The sequence below is a fragment of the Papio anubis genome, chromosome 9, assembly GCF_008728515.1.
Source record: "Papio anubis isolate 15944 chromosome 9, Panubis1.0, whole genome shotgun sequence".
NCBI classification, from domain to species: domain Eukaryota; kingdom Metazoa; phylum Chordata; class Mammalia; order Primates; family Cercopithecidae; genus Papio; species Papio anubis.
Window position 1 is genome coordinate 51,624,829 of NC_044984.1, and position 20,251 is coordinate 51,645,079.

A 20,251-nucleotide genomic window follows, 5' to 3' on the forward strand; every position below is an offset into this window, starting at 1 on the left:
AATCCCAACTACTCAGGAGGCTGAGGCAGGAGAATCCCTTGAACCCGGGAGGCAGAAGTTGCAGTGAGCCAAGATTGCGCCATTGCACTCCAGCCTGGGCAATAAGAGCAGAACTCCATCTCAAAAAAAAAAAAAAAAAGAGAGAGTTACTTGTCACCACTCTTAATTCCTCCTTGGGGATGAGGGAAGAGAATGGGTAGGAGTGAAAGAAGTCTGGTTGGGGTGGGAGGGTAGGGCCAAGAGGTCCTGAATATAGTAGCTAACTAGGTTGACTGGACTGAAACCAGTTCCTAGAGTTCATTTCAGCCATCCCCCTTCCTCTGCTCCCCAATTCTGATATCTTGAAAATCTTTAGGTGCTTCTTCCCTCTAAGGATGTCTACTGAAACTACCCCTGAGGTCTAACCAAGGGAGGCTGTGTCTTTAGAGAATGGAGAGGACAAGACAGGTGGATCACCTGAGGTCAGGAGTTTGAGACCAGCATGGGCAACATGGCGAAACCCTGTCTCTACTAAAAATACAAAAATTAGCTGGACATGGTGATGCATGTCTGTAGTTCCAGCCACTGGGGAGGCTGAGGCGGGAGAATTGCTTGAGCCCGGGAAGTGGTGGTTGCAGTGAGCTGAGATTGTGCCACTGCACTCCAGCCTGGGGGACGGAGTGAGACCTTGCCTCAAAAAAAAAAAAAAAAAAAAAATTAGGGAATGGAGATGGAAGCAGGGCTCTCCATCCTGCCCATTCCTGCCCAGCCTTGCCCTCCTGTGCCTCTGCTAATACCATCTCCAACTACTGTGTGTGCGAAAGGCATCCCTCCCCACTGCTTCCAGCTAGGGGCCTAGTGATTAGGGGTTGGGAAGTATGGGGTGATGGGTCAGGGGACCAGGAGCGTCCCAGAAGGCAGAGAAGCAGAGAGGTTGGATAAGACCAGCTCTGGGCCTGTAGTAGTAGTCAGAGGAAGATAAAGAGAAAACATGTCAAGGCCTAAATGTACCCCCCTTCACCATCACTCTGTCATCAAAGCCAGGGGGTGCTGATGTCTGATCACAGTAACCAAAAATAGCAAAGGCTTTGACCCTGACTCCTAGGAACAGGCAGCCTAGAGGACTTGGAGGGGTGCAGTAAAATGTGCTTCTGGATCCCCCCACCCCCACCACAGATACACGGTGTGTAGGAACTACCCAAAGCCACCCCCTGACACCCTCAGGCACATAGACCATGGCTCAGGGTCTGGGCCAGATGGAAACTGATGCTAGGGAAGGAAGAGGAGTCCTAAGGAACTTTAGGGCCACAGAGTCAGCCTCCACCCTTCATTTATATCCCCTTTCTTTCCTTGCTCTAGCCCCTAAGACTTGCAGCCCCAAGCAGTTTGCCTGCAGAGATCAAATCACCTGTATCTCAAAGGGCTGGCGGTGTGATGGTGAGAGGGACTGCCCAGACGGATCTGACGAGGCCCCTGAGATTTGTAAGTACCTTTTCTGGATTCTTCTCCCCAAACCCTTAACTTATCCCTCTTCCTTTGGCAGATGTTTGGGAGGAGGACAGCTGATCCCTAGCCTGGCATGGACCTTGCGCAGTGATTGTATTTGTCCATGACACAGCTAAAACTGTCCTTTACCCCCTTCAGAATGCTTCGCGTGGTGCCTGTTGGGCTTAGAAATGGCGCCTCAGATTTCTCCCTCAGGTGATGCACCCCAAGACAGTGTTCTCTGGGCTGACAACTTTGCTAGAAGATGGCCTGGCCTCCCTTTCCTTCCAGCTCTTCCCTCGTTCCCCCTCTCATCCTCCCTGACCGTTGATGATTGGCCCCAGGTCTTGTCGGATCCTCAGATCTTCCTCTGTCCTTTTGCTCTCGGGCCAGAGGCCACTGGCGCTTGCTCAGCCCCATACCAGAAGCCCCACCCCTGTGCGTTTCCCGCCACCCCCGCCTTCCCCTGCCCCCAGTAAGTGGTGTAATCAGAGGCAGCTGTTTTAACTGGGAGAAAGGTCCCCGCCCAGCTTTTGCCCTGCCAAGGGAGGTGGAGAACTTGTTGGTGGGACCCCAGAGTCCTGGATAGCTGGCACAGTCCTGGTGGCTCCACCTTTAGCCCCTCCCCTGCTTGGTTAATCTGGGCCAGGGTCAAAGCGACCCTGCATTCCTAGGTCTGTCTCTGTTCTCTCTCGTGGGCTTTATCCTGCTCCAGTCCTATCTGGTGTCCTGTCCCCACACCCCCACCCATAATTATCAGGGGTAAATTTAGGGCTGGAAAGGGAGCCACGAATGGGCTCTGCCTTACCCCTACACTCTGCCCTGGAGGGTGGGGGCCGGGGTATTCAGCGAGTATATGTATGGCGGGGTGCTTCAGCCTGGAGTCTCTTCTTGTCTGATGCCACCTGCTCCCCCACACTTTTGACCCTGATTCTTGGGCATTAGAAGTAAAGAAAGTCATGCAGAAGGGCCAGATCTGGCTCTTTTTGTTCATTCTTCCTTCAGTTTGCTGTAAACCTCACCTTATATGCATTACTACTCTGTTCACGCTCATACCCCCTGGACTCATAACATCACACACAGACCCACCTGGCACTGATGAGCCCACCTCCCACCCAAAGGCACAAACACATTCTCCCAGTAACACAGAGTCACACTCAAATGTGGATGCAGAAACACACTGTATACTCAGACAGATGTCCCCAGACACAGAAACTCAGATTGATTCACATGGAAACTCACATACTGAGGCCAGAAACACCAGCATACAGAAAGACACACAGATACACTCTCACTACACACCCCTGCATGCTATACAGCCACACCCTCAGTTGTGTACGTGGACTCCTGTCCAGGCACACATGGATCATAGACACTGTCACTCACACACCATGTCCAGGCTTGGGGGCCAATAGACAGTAGTCTCTCTATCTCATCCATCCTCCAGAGCAACAAAGGAAGTTCCAGAGATGATATGACCAGTTGGTCACAACCTTCTTTTTTTTTTTTTTTTTTTAAGAGGTGGGGTCTCACTATGTTGCCTTGGCTGATCTCAAACTCCTGACCTCAAGTGATCCTCTGATCCTCCTGACACAGCTTCCCAGAGTTCTGGGACTATAGGCGTGACCCACCATGCCTGGCCAGACCGCAACCTTTGATTCTTCCCAAATCCTTCTATCAGGCCTGTCGCTTTGGGGTTGGAAGTCTAGAATAGTGCTGTCCAATAGAAATGTATTAAAAACCACATGTGCTATTTTGAAATTTTCTAGTAGCCACATAAAAAAGGTAAAAATGAACAGATGAAATTAATTTGAATATTTTATCCAGTGGATCCAAACTATTATCTCTTTAGTACAGTATATTCATATAAAATCATTAGCAATCTTTTGCATTTTTCTGGTAAGTCATCAAAATCCAGTGTACATTTTATACTTACAGTTTGAACTTGTTGCCTTTCCAGTGCTTGATAGCCACATGTGGCTGGGCTACGTATTGGACAGTGAAGGTCTAGAACATTTGGTACCACTCTTGGCCCTGGGTTCTGCAAACTGGGAGCTACGGGAAGGAGTTTTTCTTTATCATTGGAGTTTCTCTGCCATGGACTCTGCTTCCCTCAGCTCATCAAAACCTGTTTTTGTTTGTTTGTTTTGAGACAGATCTCGCTCTGTCATCCAGGCTGGAGTGCAGTGGTGCAATCTCAGCTCACTGCAACTTCTGCCTCCTGGGTTCAAGCGATTCTCATGCCTCAGCCTCCCGAGTAGCTGGGACTACAGGTGCATGCCACCATGCCTGGCTAATTTTTTGCATTTTTTAGTAGAGACGGGGTTTCACCATGTTGGCCAGGCTCATCTTGAACTCTTGACCTCAAGTGATCTGCCCACCTCAGCCTCCCAAAGTGCTAGGATTACAGGCAGGAGCCATCACTCCCGGCATCATCAAAACTTTTACTGACCTCAGTCACCATAAAAAACCAGGCTATCCTCAGCCTGTCTCCTGAGCATAGAATGTTGAGGCATTGGGGTCCATAGGTATGGGACATTGCGGGGGTGGACTCTTTGCTGAAGGCCTAGTCTCTACCTCCGCCTGTTTGCCTACAGGTGTGTGACTACTGTGGGGAATGCCGTAACAGAGTTCTAGGTGGAAGAGTCTAACTAGCCCTGAGACCTCCTGAGATCTGAAACCCCAGTTTTATCTCCCCTCGTCCCCAGTGAACAGCTGGCCAGAGAGCCACCATAGCCAGCTTGTTCATACCCACCCTTCTGTCTGCCCTCAGGTCCACAGAGCAAGGCCCAGCGATGCCAGCCAAACGAGCATAACTGCCTGGGTACCGAGCTGTGTGTTCCCATGTCTCGCCTCTGCAATGGAGTCCAGGACTGCATGGACGGCTCAGATGAGGGGCCCCACTGCCGAGGTAAGCACTTTTCCACTCTCTACTCTCCTGTGTGGATGCAGCATGTTGCCAGCCCACCTTCCGAGGACTGTCCTGGCACCTTCAGTGGGGATGAGGCCTTGTCCTGGTCCCCTGCCTAGATTTGCCTTCAGAGAGCAAATGAAATTGATGTGCCCCATGGGCCTGGAGCTTGGTCAGACAGCCCTGTGGGCCTCAGCCGTGGGCCCTAGCCTGGGCACTTCCCTCTGGCTCTATGTTCTCGGACTAGTCACTACTGCTCTCCAGGTCGCAGTTTTTCTTCTGTAAGATGAGAGATCAGTGTTTTCATACATTTTTTAAAATAGTATGATCCTTTCTTCAAAAGGTTTTCTGCATGAAGCCTGAGTGTGAACACAGGGAGGAGCAGAGGTGCTGTGACTAAAGCTTAGCAATCTAGTTTAGTCCACCTGCCACCCCTATGGGTGCCCTAGAAGGCATCCCCCAGGAGCTGCAGATCTTTGGGGGGCCCTAAAGCTGCCTTGGTCCCTCCCTCTCTGACAGTCTGGACTGTCTGAGGTGGTTGATAGGAAAACCATTCAGGCCGAGGTGGGAACATTAGGATGATAAGTCAGACTGCTTCCAGCCTGTGGCTCAGGTCACCAGCTCTACAGTCTTTACCCCAAAGGGCCCTGTGGGCCATGGAGAGTCCGGTCACAGCGTGAGCATTTGAGAGTCGTGTCGGGGGAGGAAGAGCCTCAAGCCTGCATGTTAGGGAATAATGGCTTCTCCCTTCTCTTGTCCTCCGGGTCCAGGCCCAGAGCAAGAGGCCAGCTTTGAGAGGCCATGAGGCTTTGAGAGGCCATGAGCGTGGCCCTAGGGGAGGGGCTGTGCTTGGGTGTGGGGGCAGCGTCCTGTGCTGTGTGCCCGAGAAAACATCTGTCTGTGGGAGGAGACTTGTCTGGATCCTGTTCACTAGGAAGGAGCAGGGAGGATGGAGCAAGGGAGTTTGTGGAAGATTTTTCTCCCTTTCTTTGGTTGGTTTTGCATGTTTTCATCTGAAGCTCCTGGGACAGGATGCAGAATGTGGGCCTAGGGGCTGACTTAAATGACAACGCGCACCCCTTCCTCTCGGGTGGCGTGTGTTCAAGTTTGCTTCCTTTTGAGTACCTTTACAGTCTCTAAAACAACAGAGAACTTCAAAAACCTCAGGTCTGAACCTCCTTCTCTGATATTACAGAAATTGGCCTCCTCATCCCCTCACCCTATACCCAGAAAAGTTACTCTTTTCTAGGTTTTCCAGAGCAAATGGTATTTTCCCCCTCTGTGGAGGAAGGCTGGGCAGGCAGCACGAATGGCTCTCGGGTGGAAGTGGGGAGGAGAAAGAATTGCTGGGGTTTGGCCCCCCATCCCAACTCTTCCTGGCAGGCTTAGTGCCTCTAAACGTCTTAGCATCTTGGGCGGCTCTCTCTCCTAGGTGGGGGTGGAGGGGGAAGCCAGGGTGTGAGGCCGCTGGACAAAGGGGTCTTTGTGGCCAGGCTGCCTGGCCCCACGCAAGGCCATTAACTGGGTCGCTGGTCTAGGGGGGGCAACTGCTCTCCCACCTCTCCCCCCTCCTGTCTCATTCCCTTCTGTCTCCCCTGTGGAAGTGGGTCAGTGGCAGGAGAAAGATTAGAAAAGAATCCAGAGGGAACCAGTTTTGCTCCTCCTTCCCGTCCTCTACCTGGGCCTTAGGTCTTCTCTCTGAGGCCTCTAGGGCTTGGGGGATGAGTTAGACGGGTGCTTCCAGGCCAGAGCTGGGATCCTGTGGGGACAGACACAATTCCATGCCCAATCTTCAGCCCCAGCTGAAGCCAACATTGTAATCTCCAGGCAGTGTGGACAAGAGGCATACGAAAGGGATAAGACACACCGTCCCCTCTTCCTGATGACCCCAACAAAGTGCCAGAACCCCTCTCAATGGGGACAGAGGTAGCCCAGAACATCCAGAACAGGGACATGTGGGTTCTAAGCCATCACTTGCTGTGTGACCTTAGGCTTTTCTTATAGCCTCTCTGGGCATCAGTTTCTTCACTTGTGAAATATGGTAGATGCTTCCTAAGGCCCCTTCCATCTCTGACACTGCAGCCCTTAGAAGTGGTTTCTGAAGGTTGACTGGGTTTAGGGGAAGGGTGTGGCCTGCGTGCGGGTGCCAGATCTGGTGACCTGAATGTGTCTCTCCTGCCCCCACACAGAGCTGCGAGGCAACTGCTCTCGCCTGGGCTGCCAGCACCATTGTGTCCCCACACTCGATGGGCCCACCTGCTACTGCAACAGCAGCTTTCAGCTTCAGGCAGACAGCAAGACCTGCAAAGGTATGTGAGTGCATATGCCTGTGTGCATGTGTGTGTGCCAGTGGCCAGTTGAGGTGGGCAGGGAGGGGCAGAGAGGGGTAGGGAGCTTGGCTGGAATAAGAAACTAGAAGGAAGGTGCAAGAGAGGGGGTGCCACCACCCCAGGGCATGACTGTGAGCTCTAACCATTTGCTTCCACCAGACTTTTAAAAATTCACCTTAAAATTATAGTTTATATGTAAATTTTTCTGTTGTAAAAAACTGAAGCATTAACAGATAAAACCAAAGTCCCCTTTGACAAATCCCCCTCAATTCTGGTCCCCTTCCCTTCTCCCTGGAGTTCAACTCTATTATCAGTTTGCTCTCTCTCTTTCAGGCCCCTTTTTATGCGTTTGTCTGTGTGTATTCACAGAAAATCTAATTGGAAGTACTGCTCAAGAGTACTGTGTGCTCTTTTTTGCGTAAATGATACTATACTGTATGTATTATTTTCAAGTTTTTCACTCATCAATATGTTCCACAATTTTTTTCTGTATTAATATGTAAAGATCTACATCATTCTTTTAGAAACCACTGTGACGTATGACTTTTACCACAGTTTACTTAGTCACCTCCCTGTTGATGAGTAAGATGTTCCCAATTTTTCACTGCTACAAGCAATGCAAACTTTTCTGTTTTAAATTTGCCTCCCTCGGGTCTTTGCGCAAATGCCACCTTCTCAGGTGCCACCTTCTCAGTCAGGCTGTCCCCTGACTCCTCTAAAATCATACCCCTGCCATCTGCATTCTCCATCCCTGTTCTCTTTCCGTGGCACTAGCACCTCTAACATATACTTTATTTACTTTGTTTCATTTGTTTTTCACCCAGGCTGGAGTGCAGTGGCCGGATCTCAGCTCACTGCAAGCTCCGCCTCCCGGGTTCACGCCATTCTCCTGCCTCAGCCTCCCGAGTAGCTGGGACTACAGGCGCCCGCCACCTCGCCTGGCTAGTTTTTTGTATTTCTTAATAGAGACGGGGTTTCACCGTGTTAGCCAGGATGGTCTCGATCTCCTGACCTCGTGATCCACCCGTCTCGGCCTCCCAAAGTGCTGGGATTACAGGCTTGAGCCACCGCGCCCGGCCTTCATTTGTTATTATAGTAACTATATTTCATTTATTATCTGAATATAAGTTTCCTGAGGACAGCAATGTGGGTCTATTTTAAAGTTCACTGATGTACCTCTGGCACCTGACACATAGTGGGGACTCAATAAATCTTCCCTGCATGAATGAATGATATGCACATGTGTGTTTCTCTAGAGTGGATTCCAAGACTAGACTTGCTGAGTGATAAGGTTTGCACATTTCATGCTGTAATAGATTCTGCCGAACTGTCCTTCAAGGTGGCTGTAAGGATGGACACGTTGGTCACGTCTGATGATCACCCACTTCCCTGCCCTTGTCACACTGGAAATGACCACATTCTTGTCCTTTCCCCGGCAGATTTTGATGAGTGTTCAGTGTACGGCACCTGCAGCCAGCTATGCACCAACACAGATGGCTCCTTTGTATGTGGCTGTGTCGAAGGATACCTGCTGCAGCCGGATAACCGCTCCTGCAAGGCCAAGAATGGTGGGTGGGGTTGCCTGTGGCCACAGTGCTAACTAAGCCCCCTCAATGCTATTCCCTGATGGGTGGTGGCCTGAGAGGTGGTCCTAGAGCCCTGGCTACACTGACTCTTCTCTTCCCCATTCTCAGAGCCAGTAGACCGGCCCCCTGTGCTGTTGATAGCCAACTCCCAGAACATCTTGGCCACGTACCTGAGTGGGGCCCAGGTGTCTACCATCACACCTACGAGCACTCGGCAGACCACAGCCATGGACTTCAGCTACGCCAATGAGACCGTATGCTGGGTGCATGTTGGGGACAATGCTGCCCAGACGCAGCTCAAGTGTGCCCGCATGCCTGGCCTAAAGGGCTTTGTGGATGAGCACACCATCAACATCTCCCTCAGTCTGCACCGTGAGTCACCTGCTCTCAGCTTGGAGGGCTGGGGAGGGTAGGGGAGACAGGAAAGCTGGAAGCTGTCTGGAACAGAGGCCGGGAGTTACACAGGATGGCTCCTGTCTGGGGCAGGAGAAGCAGGAGGCTGGATACAATGGTGTGTGTTTGAGGCAGGGGCAGAGCTCCCTCCCAGCTCTCTGAGCAAGTGTCTGGATGGTCCCTGCATTTCTGGCCAAGGGCTGAGGGGGCAATGAATGGTCAATCTCCAGAGACCAGGGACTGTCCCTTCTCTGAGAGGGGAGTGTTGACTAGACTGCAGAGGGACTTTCCAGTGCGGTGGGAGCCAAGGCTAGGGAAAGAAGGAGCGGAAGCCTGAGGTGCCCTGTTAGGCTGCAGCTGAGGGTAAAGGAGCTGGGGCCCAGCTGCTCTGTCTCCATGGGCCATCGTTTCCCTCGGGGACCATTGCCAATGGACTCTCTGCTGCCATCGGGGGAGGGCAGTACTGAGGTTATTTCTCTGTGGCTTTGTGGCAGTGAATGAGGCTGGGAGAGAAGCGTGAGCCACATGAGATTTTAGAATATCCTGGATGCTTCCATTCAGGCTCCTACCTAGGCTACACTTTGCTGTCCTAGTTGTGGAAGAAGGGGTGTCACAGGAAGGGGCGCGAGCATAGCTGGGTGTAGACCCACTGCCAGGAACAGCCCTGCCCATCTCAGATGCTGTTACACCAGCAGCCTTAAAGTCAACATCTGGCAGCATCACATTTCCAACGAAATGCACCACAGGGCTGAGAGGAAGAATCTGGCCTGTGGTTGATCTGACCCCCTGAGGGAGACTAACTTGATCCCTGACTGTTTAGTAAACCAGAATTCCCATCTCTGCCTTGGTTTCCTAATCTGCATAATGGGTTTGAGCTTATCTGTCCAGATCAGATTAACTAGAGTGAAAGCCAGTGGTAAAGGATAGCACGCTTTGAATTGAGGATTGTGAACCTTGGGCCTCTCTAGAAGATCTTCAAGTTTCTTTATTTGGTTCTTGTGATGGAAAGAAAGATCCCAGGAGATTACAAGGGATTCATTCTGGGAGAGAGAAAGGCCCCTCCCCGGGATGGTGGAGAGCAGGGGTCCTTCTGAGAGCCCTCACTCTCCGTGGCCTCAGCTTAAGGTTCACATTTCAGCCTTTGGCTCCTCCAGAGCATCCCTGATAGCGTCCTTGTGATAGGTCCACAGCTCACCTGTGATCAGACATGTGTCCTCCTTGGGGTGCTGAGCTGGGGGTTGTCAAGCCTGGTTGGCTGAGCTCTTAACGCGTGGGTGGCTCAGGGAACCCCATGGCCGATAGGGTGGGATTGGCACTAGACCCTCTTGTGCAGCTGCCCTCCCCCTGTTCCATGTCTATTGCCCTACTTAACAGGCCTGTCTGGGCAGACAGCCTGTCAGTTCCCTCCCCAGCCCTGCATCTGTGCCATACAGTGGGCTTGTGGGTAGGTGGCTATGGGGTGTCCTGGAGGGAACCTTCTCAACTTCTACTCTGGCCTCGTCTCCTTATCTGACTTCCTCCCCAAGAGAAGCCGGTACCCCTCCCTTGGCAAACAGATTTGCCTTGCCTCCCAGTCTGCTAAACTCATTGGGCCTCTCAGGGGCAGAGTCCAGGAGGCTAGAAGAGTCCAAGGGGAAATGCTTGTGGGGTAAATGAGTGGGTTTCTCTTGTCCCAGCTTCTGTCCCTTCCTCCTTGCCCTCCCCCTGCTCCACACCCCTGCCGCCTGAATGTCTGGCTGTCACCCTGAGGATGGTTGTTTTGCTCTCTCCCACAAACTAATTATGGGTCCCAAACTGAGGATGTCAGTGTCTCTCCCCTAGCCCCTCCCCCAGTTCCCGGGTCATCCCCCTCCCCAGGAGACGCTGACTGGCCTGTCCTGGTGTGTGGGGTGGCTGGTCCCAAGCACTCACCTGCACAGCAGCTGCTGGCCTGTAATTAGCTCCCCAAGGAGGATGATGAAGAAAGGCTACAGCTTTCTCCTGCTTTCACTCTGCCCTCTGGGGCAGCCCTGCCTGCAAGCCTTCCATTCTGTGCTGTGACTGTGACCTCTGTTGGATCCCTGGGGCTGAGCCTCATGCAGCAGGGGTGCACACAGAGGGAGGAGTCTAACAATTGAGGGGTGTTCGAACCAGCGAGACCAGCCCGCTGGTGCAGGCAGAAGAGGGAGTCTGCCCCAGAGAAAACTCTGGAAGCAGAAATAGAATAGAAAGAAGGAAGGAGGCCAGGAAATGAGCCTGGTTCACATGTGTCCTGGGCCATGTGAGTCAGACCTGCTGTGGAGTCCTGAGAGCCCCCGAGGGCCCCCCCGAGGCCCTGCAGTGTGTGCACGTTCCTCTTCAACACCCCAGGGCTGCTGACCCTCCTGCCCCAGGCCCAGTGTCATCCCCCTGGGTGGGGTGGATCATCTCTTTTTCTCCCACCTGAGATTACCTCCCCTTTCCCTCTGCCACTGGCCTAGTGGTTTGGGGAGGTCTATGAGGCTCGAATTCCAAGACCGGAGAACTCGATGGTGAGAGCTGGAAGAGGAGGGAAGACCCTTGGCCAGCACCAAGAGCAGCCCTTTCACTACTGCTTTCTCAAAGGGGCTATGCATTGATTTGATTGTAGGTGGTACCTGCACAAGTTTTTTTGTTTGTTTTTGTTTGTTTGTTTGTTTTTTTAACTGTTACGTTTTTATTTGATATACATTAGGAAACTCCTGTAACTAGCACATCAAATCTGTTATTTCAGCAATTGTTTAGGATGCAGTGAAATAAGAAAAGTAAGTTAATTGAAATATCTGGCAATAAACAGTAGCACAAGCTGTACATAAGCATGGCAGACATTTTGAAAGTGATACACAAAAGACTAAAGTTCTGAAAATTGAGACCCAGAGGGATCAACAGGCCTGATAGTCCCTGAGTCAGGAACCAGGCCTGCGCACTCTCGCCCCCACCTGTGACCAGTCTCTCAGCTCCAGAGGGCTATGGAGCCTGTAACCCCAGCTTTGTCCAGCCTCCTGCCAGGCTGCCCCTGGGCAGGGCTGGTGGTGCAGTCTACCCACCCCAGCCCAGCCCTGCATTTCCTAAGCTGAGCTCCTCTGATCTGTATTCCCTTCACCTTGGAGGATGCCACCACTGTAGAAAGAATGAGGCAGACTGCAAGAGTGGGGCCCTGGGAACATGTGTGTGTATGGTGAGGGGAGGTTCTGAGGTTGTAAATAGAGGCCTTAAAGGAAATCGGGTTTGCTGAAGTCACTCAGGAGTTTGGACTGTGTGTGAAAGGATGGTCTGAAGGGGCCCTCAGAGGTCTCAGGGTTCCGCTCCCTGCACCATGCTGCATGGGGAAGAAGGAGGTGGCCGGGGAGCTCAGCAAAGGCCCCCTAGGCTGCAGGCAGCAAGGTTGCGAAATGGGTCCCCAGGTCCAGCTGGCCAACTTCACTTTTCCCTTCCTCTCCCTTTCTTTTATTTATTTTTTTAGTGTGTGTGTTTTCGAAATCACAACAGGAAATGGGGTAGTGATTTGTCTAGAGGGGAGGCAAAGAAGGGGCAGACAGCTGCCCCTCTGAGTCTAATGAACTGGCTGCTGCTGCTGGAAGGGGTGCTACCTCCTCACTGTGCTGGGCACCCCTGGACCCTCTCAGCCGCCCACCCATGCCTACAGAGCACTTCCAGACTTCACATGTGAAAGCTAACCATGCCCCTCCTTTCCCTTTCTGACCCACAGGATGCCAGGCTGTTTGGGAAGGGGTGGCTCTAGCCACCCTACTCTTTGGCCTTGGGCCCCCTGCATCCTGGCACTTTTGCTTCCCATTCCTGTTCTGAGTTTCCTAATCATTTAACAGCTCACTCTTGCTCCTCCTCTCTCCTGGCCAGGGCCAGCCCTGTGTCTCCCGGCCCAGATCCAGCCCTGTCCTCTCCTCCCCCGCTGTCTCCTTGAAGTTGCCTCTCCACCCAGACTGCTCCCAGCACTCCCCTCGCTGTTTTCAAGCCAAAGGAAGTAACTTAAGCAAGAGAGATGTGTTTTAGAGCCCGGCAAGGATTTCTCAATAGAGGGAAGACCCTAGGATGGGCTGAGCGGAATCCAGGCGTCATCCCTGGGATCTAGGTTGAAATGCCTCTTGGGGACCTAAGCCAGGCAGGGGAAGGTAGCGGTACATAACTTCAGACTGAAATCACAGGCAGGAGCAGGAAGGGAGCCCAGGGGAAGGAGGTGACACAACACGGCTAAGCTCCAGACTGGCTGGTGGAAGGAGGAAGAGCTGAAGTCGGGACCCAGCAGGAAACAAGGAGCATGAGGCCACGTCATTTAGCAGAGCTGCCAGGCTCACCACGAGGCCTCCTTTTCACCTTCGAAGTCCTCAGACTCTCCGCCATCTCTCCCAGCCCCCAGGCAAGATCCCTGAGTGGGATTACTAGACAGACTGCCCTCTCCCACTGTCTTGGAGTGTCCCAAGGCCAGAGAGGGAGGATCCTGGCAGTAGAAGAGCGGGGGGAAATGATGTCCCAGCTCTAGAACAACAGACTGGGGGACTCAGTCTTCAGTAAATATTTGTTCAACGGATCAATACATGTGTGTCAGGCGCCTGGGACAGAGACAAAAGGCAGCACCCTCCTCACAGTATTTGTAGTCAGGTGAAGAGGCCATGATCAAATAAGCTCCAGAGGCCTATGGAGCCTGTAACAGGAAAACTTCCTTCTTTTTTTTTTTTTTTTTTTTTTTTTTTTGAGACAGATTCTTGCTCTGTTGGCCAGGCTGGAGTGCAGTGGCGTGATCTCGGCTCACTCCAAGCTTTGCCTCCCGGGTTCACGCCATTCTCCTACCTCAACCTCCTGAGTAGCTGGGACTACAGGTGCCCGCCACCACGCCCGGCTAATTTTTTTGTATTTTTAGGAGAGTCGGGTTTCACTGTGTTAGCCAGGATGGTCTCGATCTCCTGACCTCGTGATCTGCCCACCTCGGCCTCTCAAAGTGTTAGGATTACAGGCGTGAGCCACTGCTCCTGGCCTCGAAAACTTCCTTCTAATAGGACAAGCTTCCTTCTGGGAGCCTGAGCCGAGTCTTGATGAATAGTAGGTGTTAGCCCCAAATGGCCCACCTGGAGGGCCCACCCAGAGTCAGGAGACCACAGGGCTCTGGCTGGAGGCACAGAGGGCGACTTGGTGGAAAAGATGGGAAAGGATGGGCTTGGGGAGGGGAGGACATGGTGGGAACTGCAGCCCCCATGTGGGGAGTGTTTATCATGCACCAGGCCCAGTGCTAAGTGCTGTTAGTCCACCATCCAGTTCTACAGATGAGGAAACAGAGACTCAGAGACATTAAGTAACTTGCCTATAGCCTCAGTTGGAAGGTGATGGAACCAGAATTCAAACTCAAGCTGTGAGTGTCTAGGGCCCAGCTGGACCCAGGGCAGAGCAGAATGATAGGAGGAGAGGTGGGGAGGCTCCTGGAACAAGGGCCAGAATCTAGTGTGCTCCCTGGGGATGTGGTTAGAGGTCCAGGGACCTCTTTGGATGTGTATACACTCTTTGGGTGTGTAGATGTGTTGGGTGACATTTTCTCAGGGCATAAAGGCTTCTTCCTTCAGAGTTCCTTATTTTAGAGCAGGTGACTAGAATCCTGCAGCTGAAGCTAGAGTCTTCTTGGGCATGGGGTGGGGCCTGTGTGTTTGAGAAAGCAGCCACCATGTACGGAAATGCCTCTTGAACAATGGGAATGATGAAGAAGTTGAGAAAAGCTGGAGTTGTAGTGAGTGCAGATGCTGAGCAGTGGGATGGGGTGCAAGGACACCAGGTCTATTCTGGGGCCTGGAACTGAAAGTCCTCTGTGACATCACGGGTAGCTGTGGTCTCTCGTCTGACTCCTGCACCTCTTCCCTGCTTCCTAGCCTCCCTCTTGATGCTGGAATCCCCTGCCCTTCTGCCCCTAAACCGTCCCCAACTCCTCCCACAACACAGCCTCCCTCTCTCCCCTTGGGTTTATTTGAGATTCTCCCGTCCTCAGGATTTTCGGTCTTTGGCCAGAGCCCCTTTTAGAAGGTGCGCTGGGGTGAGTTGGCCCTTAGAAGGCTGGGCCGCAAGGGGATGGCTCCCCTCAGGGTTGGTGGAGCCAGAATGATCAGCATCTCTGGGCTGAAGCCCAGGACTCCACCTGGACCCCAGTTCATAAGACAGAGAGGGGTGGCCCAGATACTGCCTATAGGGCAGCCCTGGAGGCAAGGTTCCTCTTCTCAATTCAAGCCCATCTCTCTACACTGGCCTTGGAGTGGTGGCCAAGTGTATGTGTGCGGGTGACTGTGTATGCATGTGTGTGTGTGCATATGTGCGTGTGTGGTGGGGCAGGCAGAGGAATCTGAACTTTAGGAGAGAGAAAAATAATGTGGTGCAGGGGGTTGGATAACAAAGGATTTTTGCTTGCAACTAATAGTCTCCAGCTGCAAAAATACCAAAGGGGAGGCCAGGCAGGCTGAGGACTCCAATTCTTGCCAACTCCTCACCGGCCTGCTGAGTGGGGCCCTGCCTGGCCTTTGGGGAGGTGGAAGGGAGACCGGCCAAGGGTAAATATCTGAGAGCAGGATGATCTCTCTGCCTTCCTTCCCGGAATTGGGAGGGAATCCAGGCCACATCCTGGGGCTGGGGGCGCTGATTGTGGAGCTGCACCTGGGATGGTGGCATCAGATCTCTGCAGGTTTCTTCCTCCTCCCTCTTGCCAAGAGAAGGGTGGATAGGGGGAGCAGGGGCAGGTTATTGCCAGCCCTAGGGCTGGGCAGTGACTCAGGGAAGCCTCAGGAAGTCGGAGAGAAGGCCGGCCATAGCTGCGCCAGCTGGTGCTGGGAAAACAGCTTTCACTGATGAAGTTCATATACATGCCAGCAGCCCCCAGACCCCTGCCGTGCCCACCAAGTAAAGGGCACGCAGCCCTGTTTGACTTCCAGCCACCCTGCTGGCTGCCAGGGGCTGCAGGCAGGTCCCCGCTTTGAGACTTCGATTTCCTTTGGAGGCAGCCCAGCAGCATTCATTTGAATCTGTTTTCTCTGTGGTTACAGCGTGTGGGGCAAAGAATTTGGTTGCCTTACCCCTGCACTAGGCCCTCTTCCTACAGGGCCTTGGCCTCCTCAAGCTACTCTTCCCCCTCTCTCTAATCTTGTGAGGATGGGACAGTATTGGGGGCCCAGAGGAAAGAGTGGCTGGGCTTGGGGATGCATGAATGCTTACAGGGGTAATATATTGACTCTGTGGCCTTGTTCTCCAGGCATTGGGGTGGGATTTAGAAGAGAGGACCTGAAGAAGAAACTAGTTTGGTGAAGCCCTCAGTTGGCTCCTTCCCTTCCTGTCCTGTGACTCTGAGTCAGTTTCAAGGCCCTGCCAAGTTCCTTGAGAGCTGTGTTCCTGTTCTTGTTGCCCCCACCCACCCCCACCCACTGTTAGGGAGCAGCCCCTGAATTCCTGTGGGGAGGAGGGGGAAATTAGGGAGCAGTTAAGCAGAACAGCAAGTCATTATACCTGTAGCTGTGTGGGGGCAGAAGAATCCCTGTTGGGTTGAGTATGGGTAATGGAGGATGAGTTTCAGCCCAAAGCAGGTAGCCCAATGATTTCTTTAGCTGTTGGGGAAACTAGTGGAAGTGGAGTTCCAGGCAGGGGTCCCAGAAAGTCACTGCCTTAGGAGTTTCCCAGTTTGTAAGAGGCATCATCTCTGATGGTGGTAGTTGAAGTGGGCAGTGAGTAGATGGAAGGAAGCCAGTGGTCCTGGAGAGGAGGAGCCCAGAGGAGGCCAGCAGGTGTCCCTGTCCCCAGACTTCCTGCCTCCTTGAATTCCAGCCACCCTTGCCCTGCCTCTCTTTCCTTTGGCCCTTCTTGGCCTCTTCCATCTCCTCCAGAACCATGCCTGAAACTGAGTCTAGGCAGCAGGGCTCCATCTTCTTCCCCAACTCCCATCCTCCTTAAGCCCCACCTTTTTCTGAGCCATACCTCAGTTTACCCTGAGGGTTCTTTCATGGCCCTTTTCCTAGACTCTCTCTCCTCCTGCCCTGTGACTTACTCCCCACCTCTTCTGACCCTCCCTAGGACATGAGGACATTGAGCAATAAGGACATTGCAGGAACAGGGGACTGGGACTGAGTAGAGGAAGTTTGGCCCATGTCACTGGTGCCCAACCTTTTGCCCCCATGAATCTTCCCTTTTGCATCTCTGTAGAGCTCATATTTTAAAATACTTTTCTCTCAAACTGGGTTTATTAGCGTGTACCCTGCTTTTCCACTTCAAAAATTTATGCCATATGTCCAGCTTCCAGTCAGTGCTTCTGGTTAGCATGAGATAACTAGATTTATCATAAAAAGTAGATAAAAGGGCTGGGCTCAGTGGCTTACCCCTGTAATCCCAGCGCTTTGGGAGGCTGAGGCGGGCAGATCGCAAGGTCAGGAGATTGAGACCATCCTGGCTAACACGGTGAAACCCTGTCTCCACTAAAAACACAAAAAAATTAGCTGGGCGTGGTGGCGGGCGCCTGTAGTCCCAGCTACCCTTGAGGCTGAGGCAGGAGAATGGCATGAACCCAGGAGGCGGACCTTGCAGTGAGCCGAGATCCTGCCACTGCACTCCAGCCTGGGCGACAGAGCGAGACTCTGTCTCTAAAAAAATAAAAAGAAAGAAAGAAAGTAGATAAAAGTCCAGTGAAAAGCAAAGATGTGTAATGTTTTGGTAGCCTGAGTGCTCTTATCCCAAGTAAAAGCAAAGTTAAAAAAAAAATACTGGACTGAGCTAGTGGACTTGTGCTCTCTACCTTTTGGTGCCCCGAGAAGATGGTCCCTTTTCAAAGATGGGCTAGAATTGGGAAGCCTGTCAGTCAACCGGCCAGCCAGCATTTATGCGAGGCCTCCTGTATATCCACCCTGAGCTCAGCATGGGGGTGTTGGGCGGGAGGTCATCCAGAGAAGGTGGGCTTCCAGGTGTGGGTTCTCACCAGCAAAGGGTGGGCATCTCTGCAAGAGGGCCTACCCCACCCCATGACTCTTTCATTCATACTCTCCAGACGTGGAACAGATGGCCATCGACTGGCTGACAGGCAACTTCTACTTTGTGGATGACATCGATGATAGGATCTTTGTCTGCAACAGAAATGGGGACACATGTGTCACATTGCTAGACCTGGAACTCTACAACCCCAAGGGCATTGCCCTGGATCCTGCCATGGGGTGAGAGTGGCAGGCGGGGTTCTGGCCCTGGAAGGTGGGAGGCTGAGGCTACAGTGGTAAGGAGGGTGCCCAATGTCCAGACCCCATTTAACACGCATCTTCCCACAGGAAGGTGTTTTTCACTGACTATGGGCAGATCCCAAAGGTGGAACGTTGTGACATGGATGGGCAGAACCGCACCAAGCTTGTCGACAGCAAGATTGTGTTTCCTCACGGCATCACGCTGGACCTGGTCAGCCGCCTTGTCTACTGGGCAGATGCCTACCTGGACTATATTGAAGTGGTGGACTATGAGGGCAAGGGCCGCCAGACCATCATCCAGGGCATCCTGGTGAGGGAGCTGCTGTCTGAGGCTTTTGTGGGGGAACTGTGATCCAGGGCCTTCTGGTGAGGGGGAAGCCTCTGTACGGGAACCGTTCTCTGAGTCTCCTGGTAAAGAGTGTGGATGCCCCAGGCCTCTAGTGGGAGTAGGGTGGGCGTGAATACTGCAGAGAAAGGACAAGATATGTCTTCCACTGTGATGGGAATAGTCATTTTAGAGACACCACTTCTGTTTACTTCCTTTTTCTCATTTGACTCTTATAATAACCCCTAGTTGATGAACAGGGAGGTGGTTCAGTTCCCTTTCAGCAGATGAAAGAGCAGGATCAAAGAGGTTAGGTGATCTGCCTGTGTTTGCAAAGCCAGGTGATAGCACTGGAACCTGGTCTAGAAGCCTTGCTGGCTTGGAGGTAGCATCTCCATTCTGGGATAATTAGGGTGAGCAGCCAGCCCAGTTTGCCTAGGACTATCCCAGTTTTAGCCCTGAAAGTCTGGTAAGCCAGCAAACCCTTACCTTTGTCTTAGGCAAACTAGGACAGTTGGCCACCACAGATAAGCTATATGGGTAGTCAGGGTGTTACAGGGCTTGCTTGGGGCAAGCGTGTCCTCTTAGCCCTCATAACAGGCTAAGAATGTCCTCTGTGGACAGAGTTTACAGCCCAACTCTAATTCAGTCTAAAATCACTAAAGTATCTACCGAGTGCCTAATTCTGTGAAGGACAGGGTTTCTGCCCTCAAGGGGTCAGAGTAGAGTGGGTGAGATAAGTCCACAAATCACCATGCCAGACATGGATAGATAGCAGTGTCACGGAGGACGTATAGAAGGAGAAAACATCTCTGGTTAGAAGATCCCAGAAACTCTTCAAAGACATGCTCTGTAGAGGAAGAGTGGAATCTTGGCAAGCAAAAATCTTCAGAATAGGTTAGTCCAGCCAGAGGAGACAGGAGTAAAGCATGGAGTTAAAAAATAATGGGGCCAGGCACGGTAGCCTGCACCTGTAATCCCAGCACTTTGGGAGGCTGAGGCAGGAGAATTGCTTGAGCCTCGGAAGTCGAGACCAGCCTGAGCAACATAGGGAAACCCCATCTCTACACAAAAAATTTTTTTAATTAGCCAGGTGTTGGTGGTATGTGCCTGTAGTCCCGACTACTGAAGAGGCTGAAGCAGAAGGATGGCTTAAACCCAGGAGGTGGAGACTGCAGTGAGCCATGATCGTGCCACTGTACTTCAGCCTGGGTGACAGAGTGAGGTCCTGCCTCAAAATAAATAAATAAATAGAAATAAAAAACTACAGGATGAATTGGGGAATACAGGTCATGAACTCTGGAGGAAGCTGAGGGGATCTCCAGGGCAGAGGGAGGAACCCCTGTCATCTCATGCTGTCCATTCTTGCCTGCCCATCTCAGATCGAGCACCTGTATGGCCTGACCGTGTTTGAGAATTACCTCTATGCCACCAACTCGGACAATGCCAATGCCCAGCAGAAGACGAGTGTGATCCGTGTGAACCGCTTTAATAGCACCGAGTACCAGGTTGTCACCCGGGTGGACAAGGGTGGTGCCCTCCACATCTACCACCAGCGGCGTCAGCCCCGAGGTGAGCAGGGCTCCATGGCCTCTCCAAAGCTGGCTTTACCCCACGACGGCTCTGGGCCCTTGGGATCACAGCCCCTCTATGGGCCCTCCTGTGGGGACCCTGGCTCCCTTCATGTCATGGCTGATTCTCCTAGCCATCCACTCGGGCTACCTGCCCTGGCCCCCCCAGCTTCCCCTGCCAGCCCCCGTCTACCCACTCAGCCTCTAGATCCCACTCTGTCCCTCCCACTCCCCTTGCCAGTCTGGAGCAGGAGAACCTGGCCATGGACAACCCTGGAACTCTCTCCCCTGACTACTGAAGCCCCCACCCAAGAATCTGAAGCCTGGATTGTTGAGGGGGGGTCAGAGGATTTCCACCCCTGTGGCTTCCAAATTCTAAAATGGGATAGCAAGCACAAAGACCACAGCAGCAGGGGGTGTGGTCAGATTCAGGAAGCCTTCTCAAGGCCTGGCACAGGGGCTCTGAGGGGTCCTGACAGC

The 20,251-nt window shown here is 52.5% G+C and overlaps 1 protein-coding gene across 1 annotated transcript in view; it reads left to right on the top strand.

Annotated features, from left to right (window-relative positions):
* LRP1 (LDL receptor related protein 1) overlaps positions 1–20,251 on the top strand; it is an 85,725-nt gene that overhangs the window by 8,166 nt on the left and 57,308 nt on the right. The window contains 8 exon segments of the mRNA XM_031651048.1: positions 1,339–1,461; positions 4,238–4,375; positions 6,565–6,684; positions 8,145–8,273; positions 8,400–8,663; positions 17,692–17,854; positions 17,963–18,185; positions 19,583–19,772. Coding sequence (XP_031506908.1) covers positions 1,339–1,461; positions 4,238–4,375; positions 6,565–6,684; positions 8,145–8,273; positions 8,400–8,663; positions 17,692–17,854; positions 17,963–18,185; positions 19,583–19,772 — 1,350 coding nt within the window.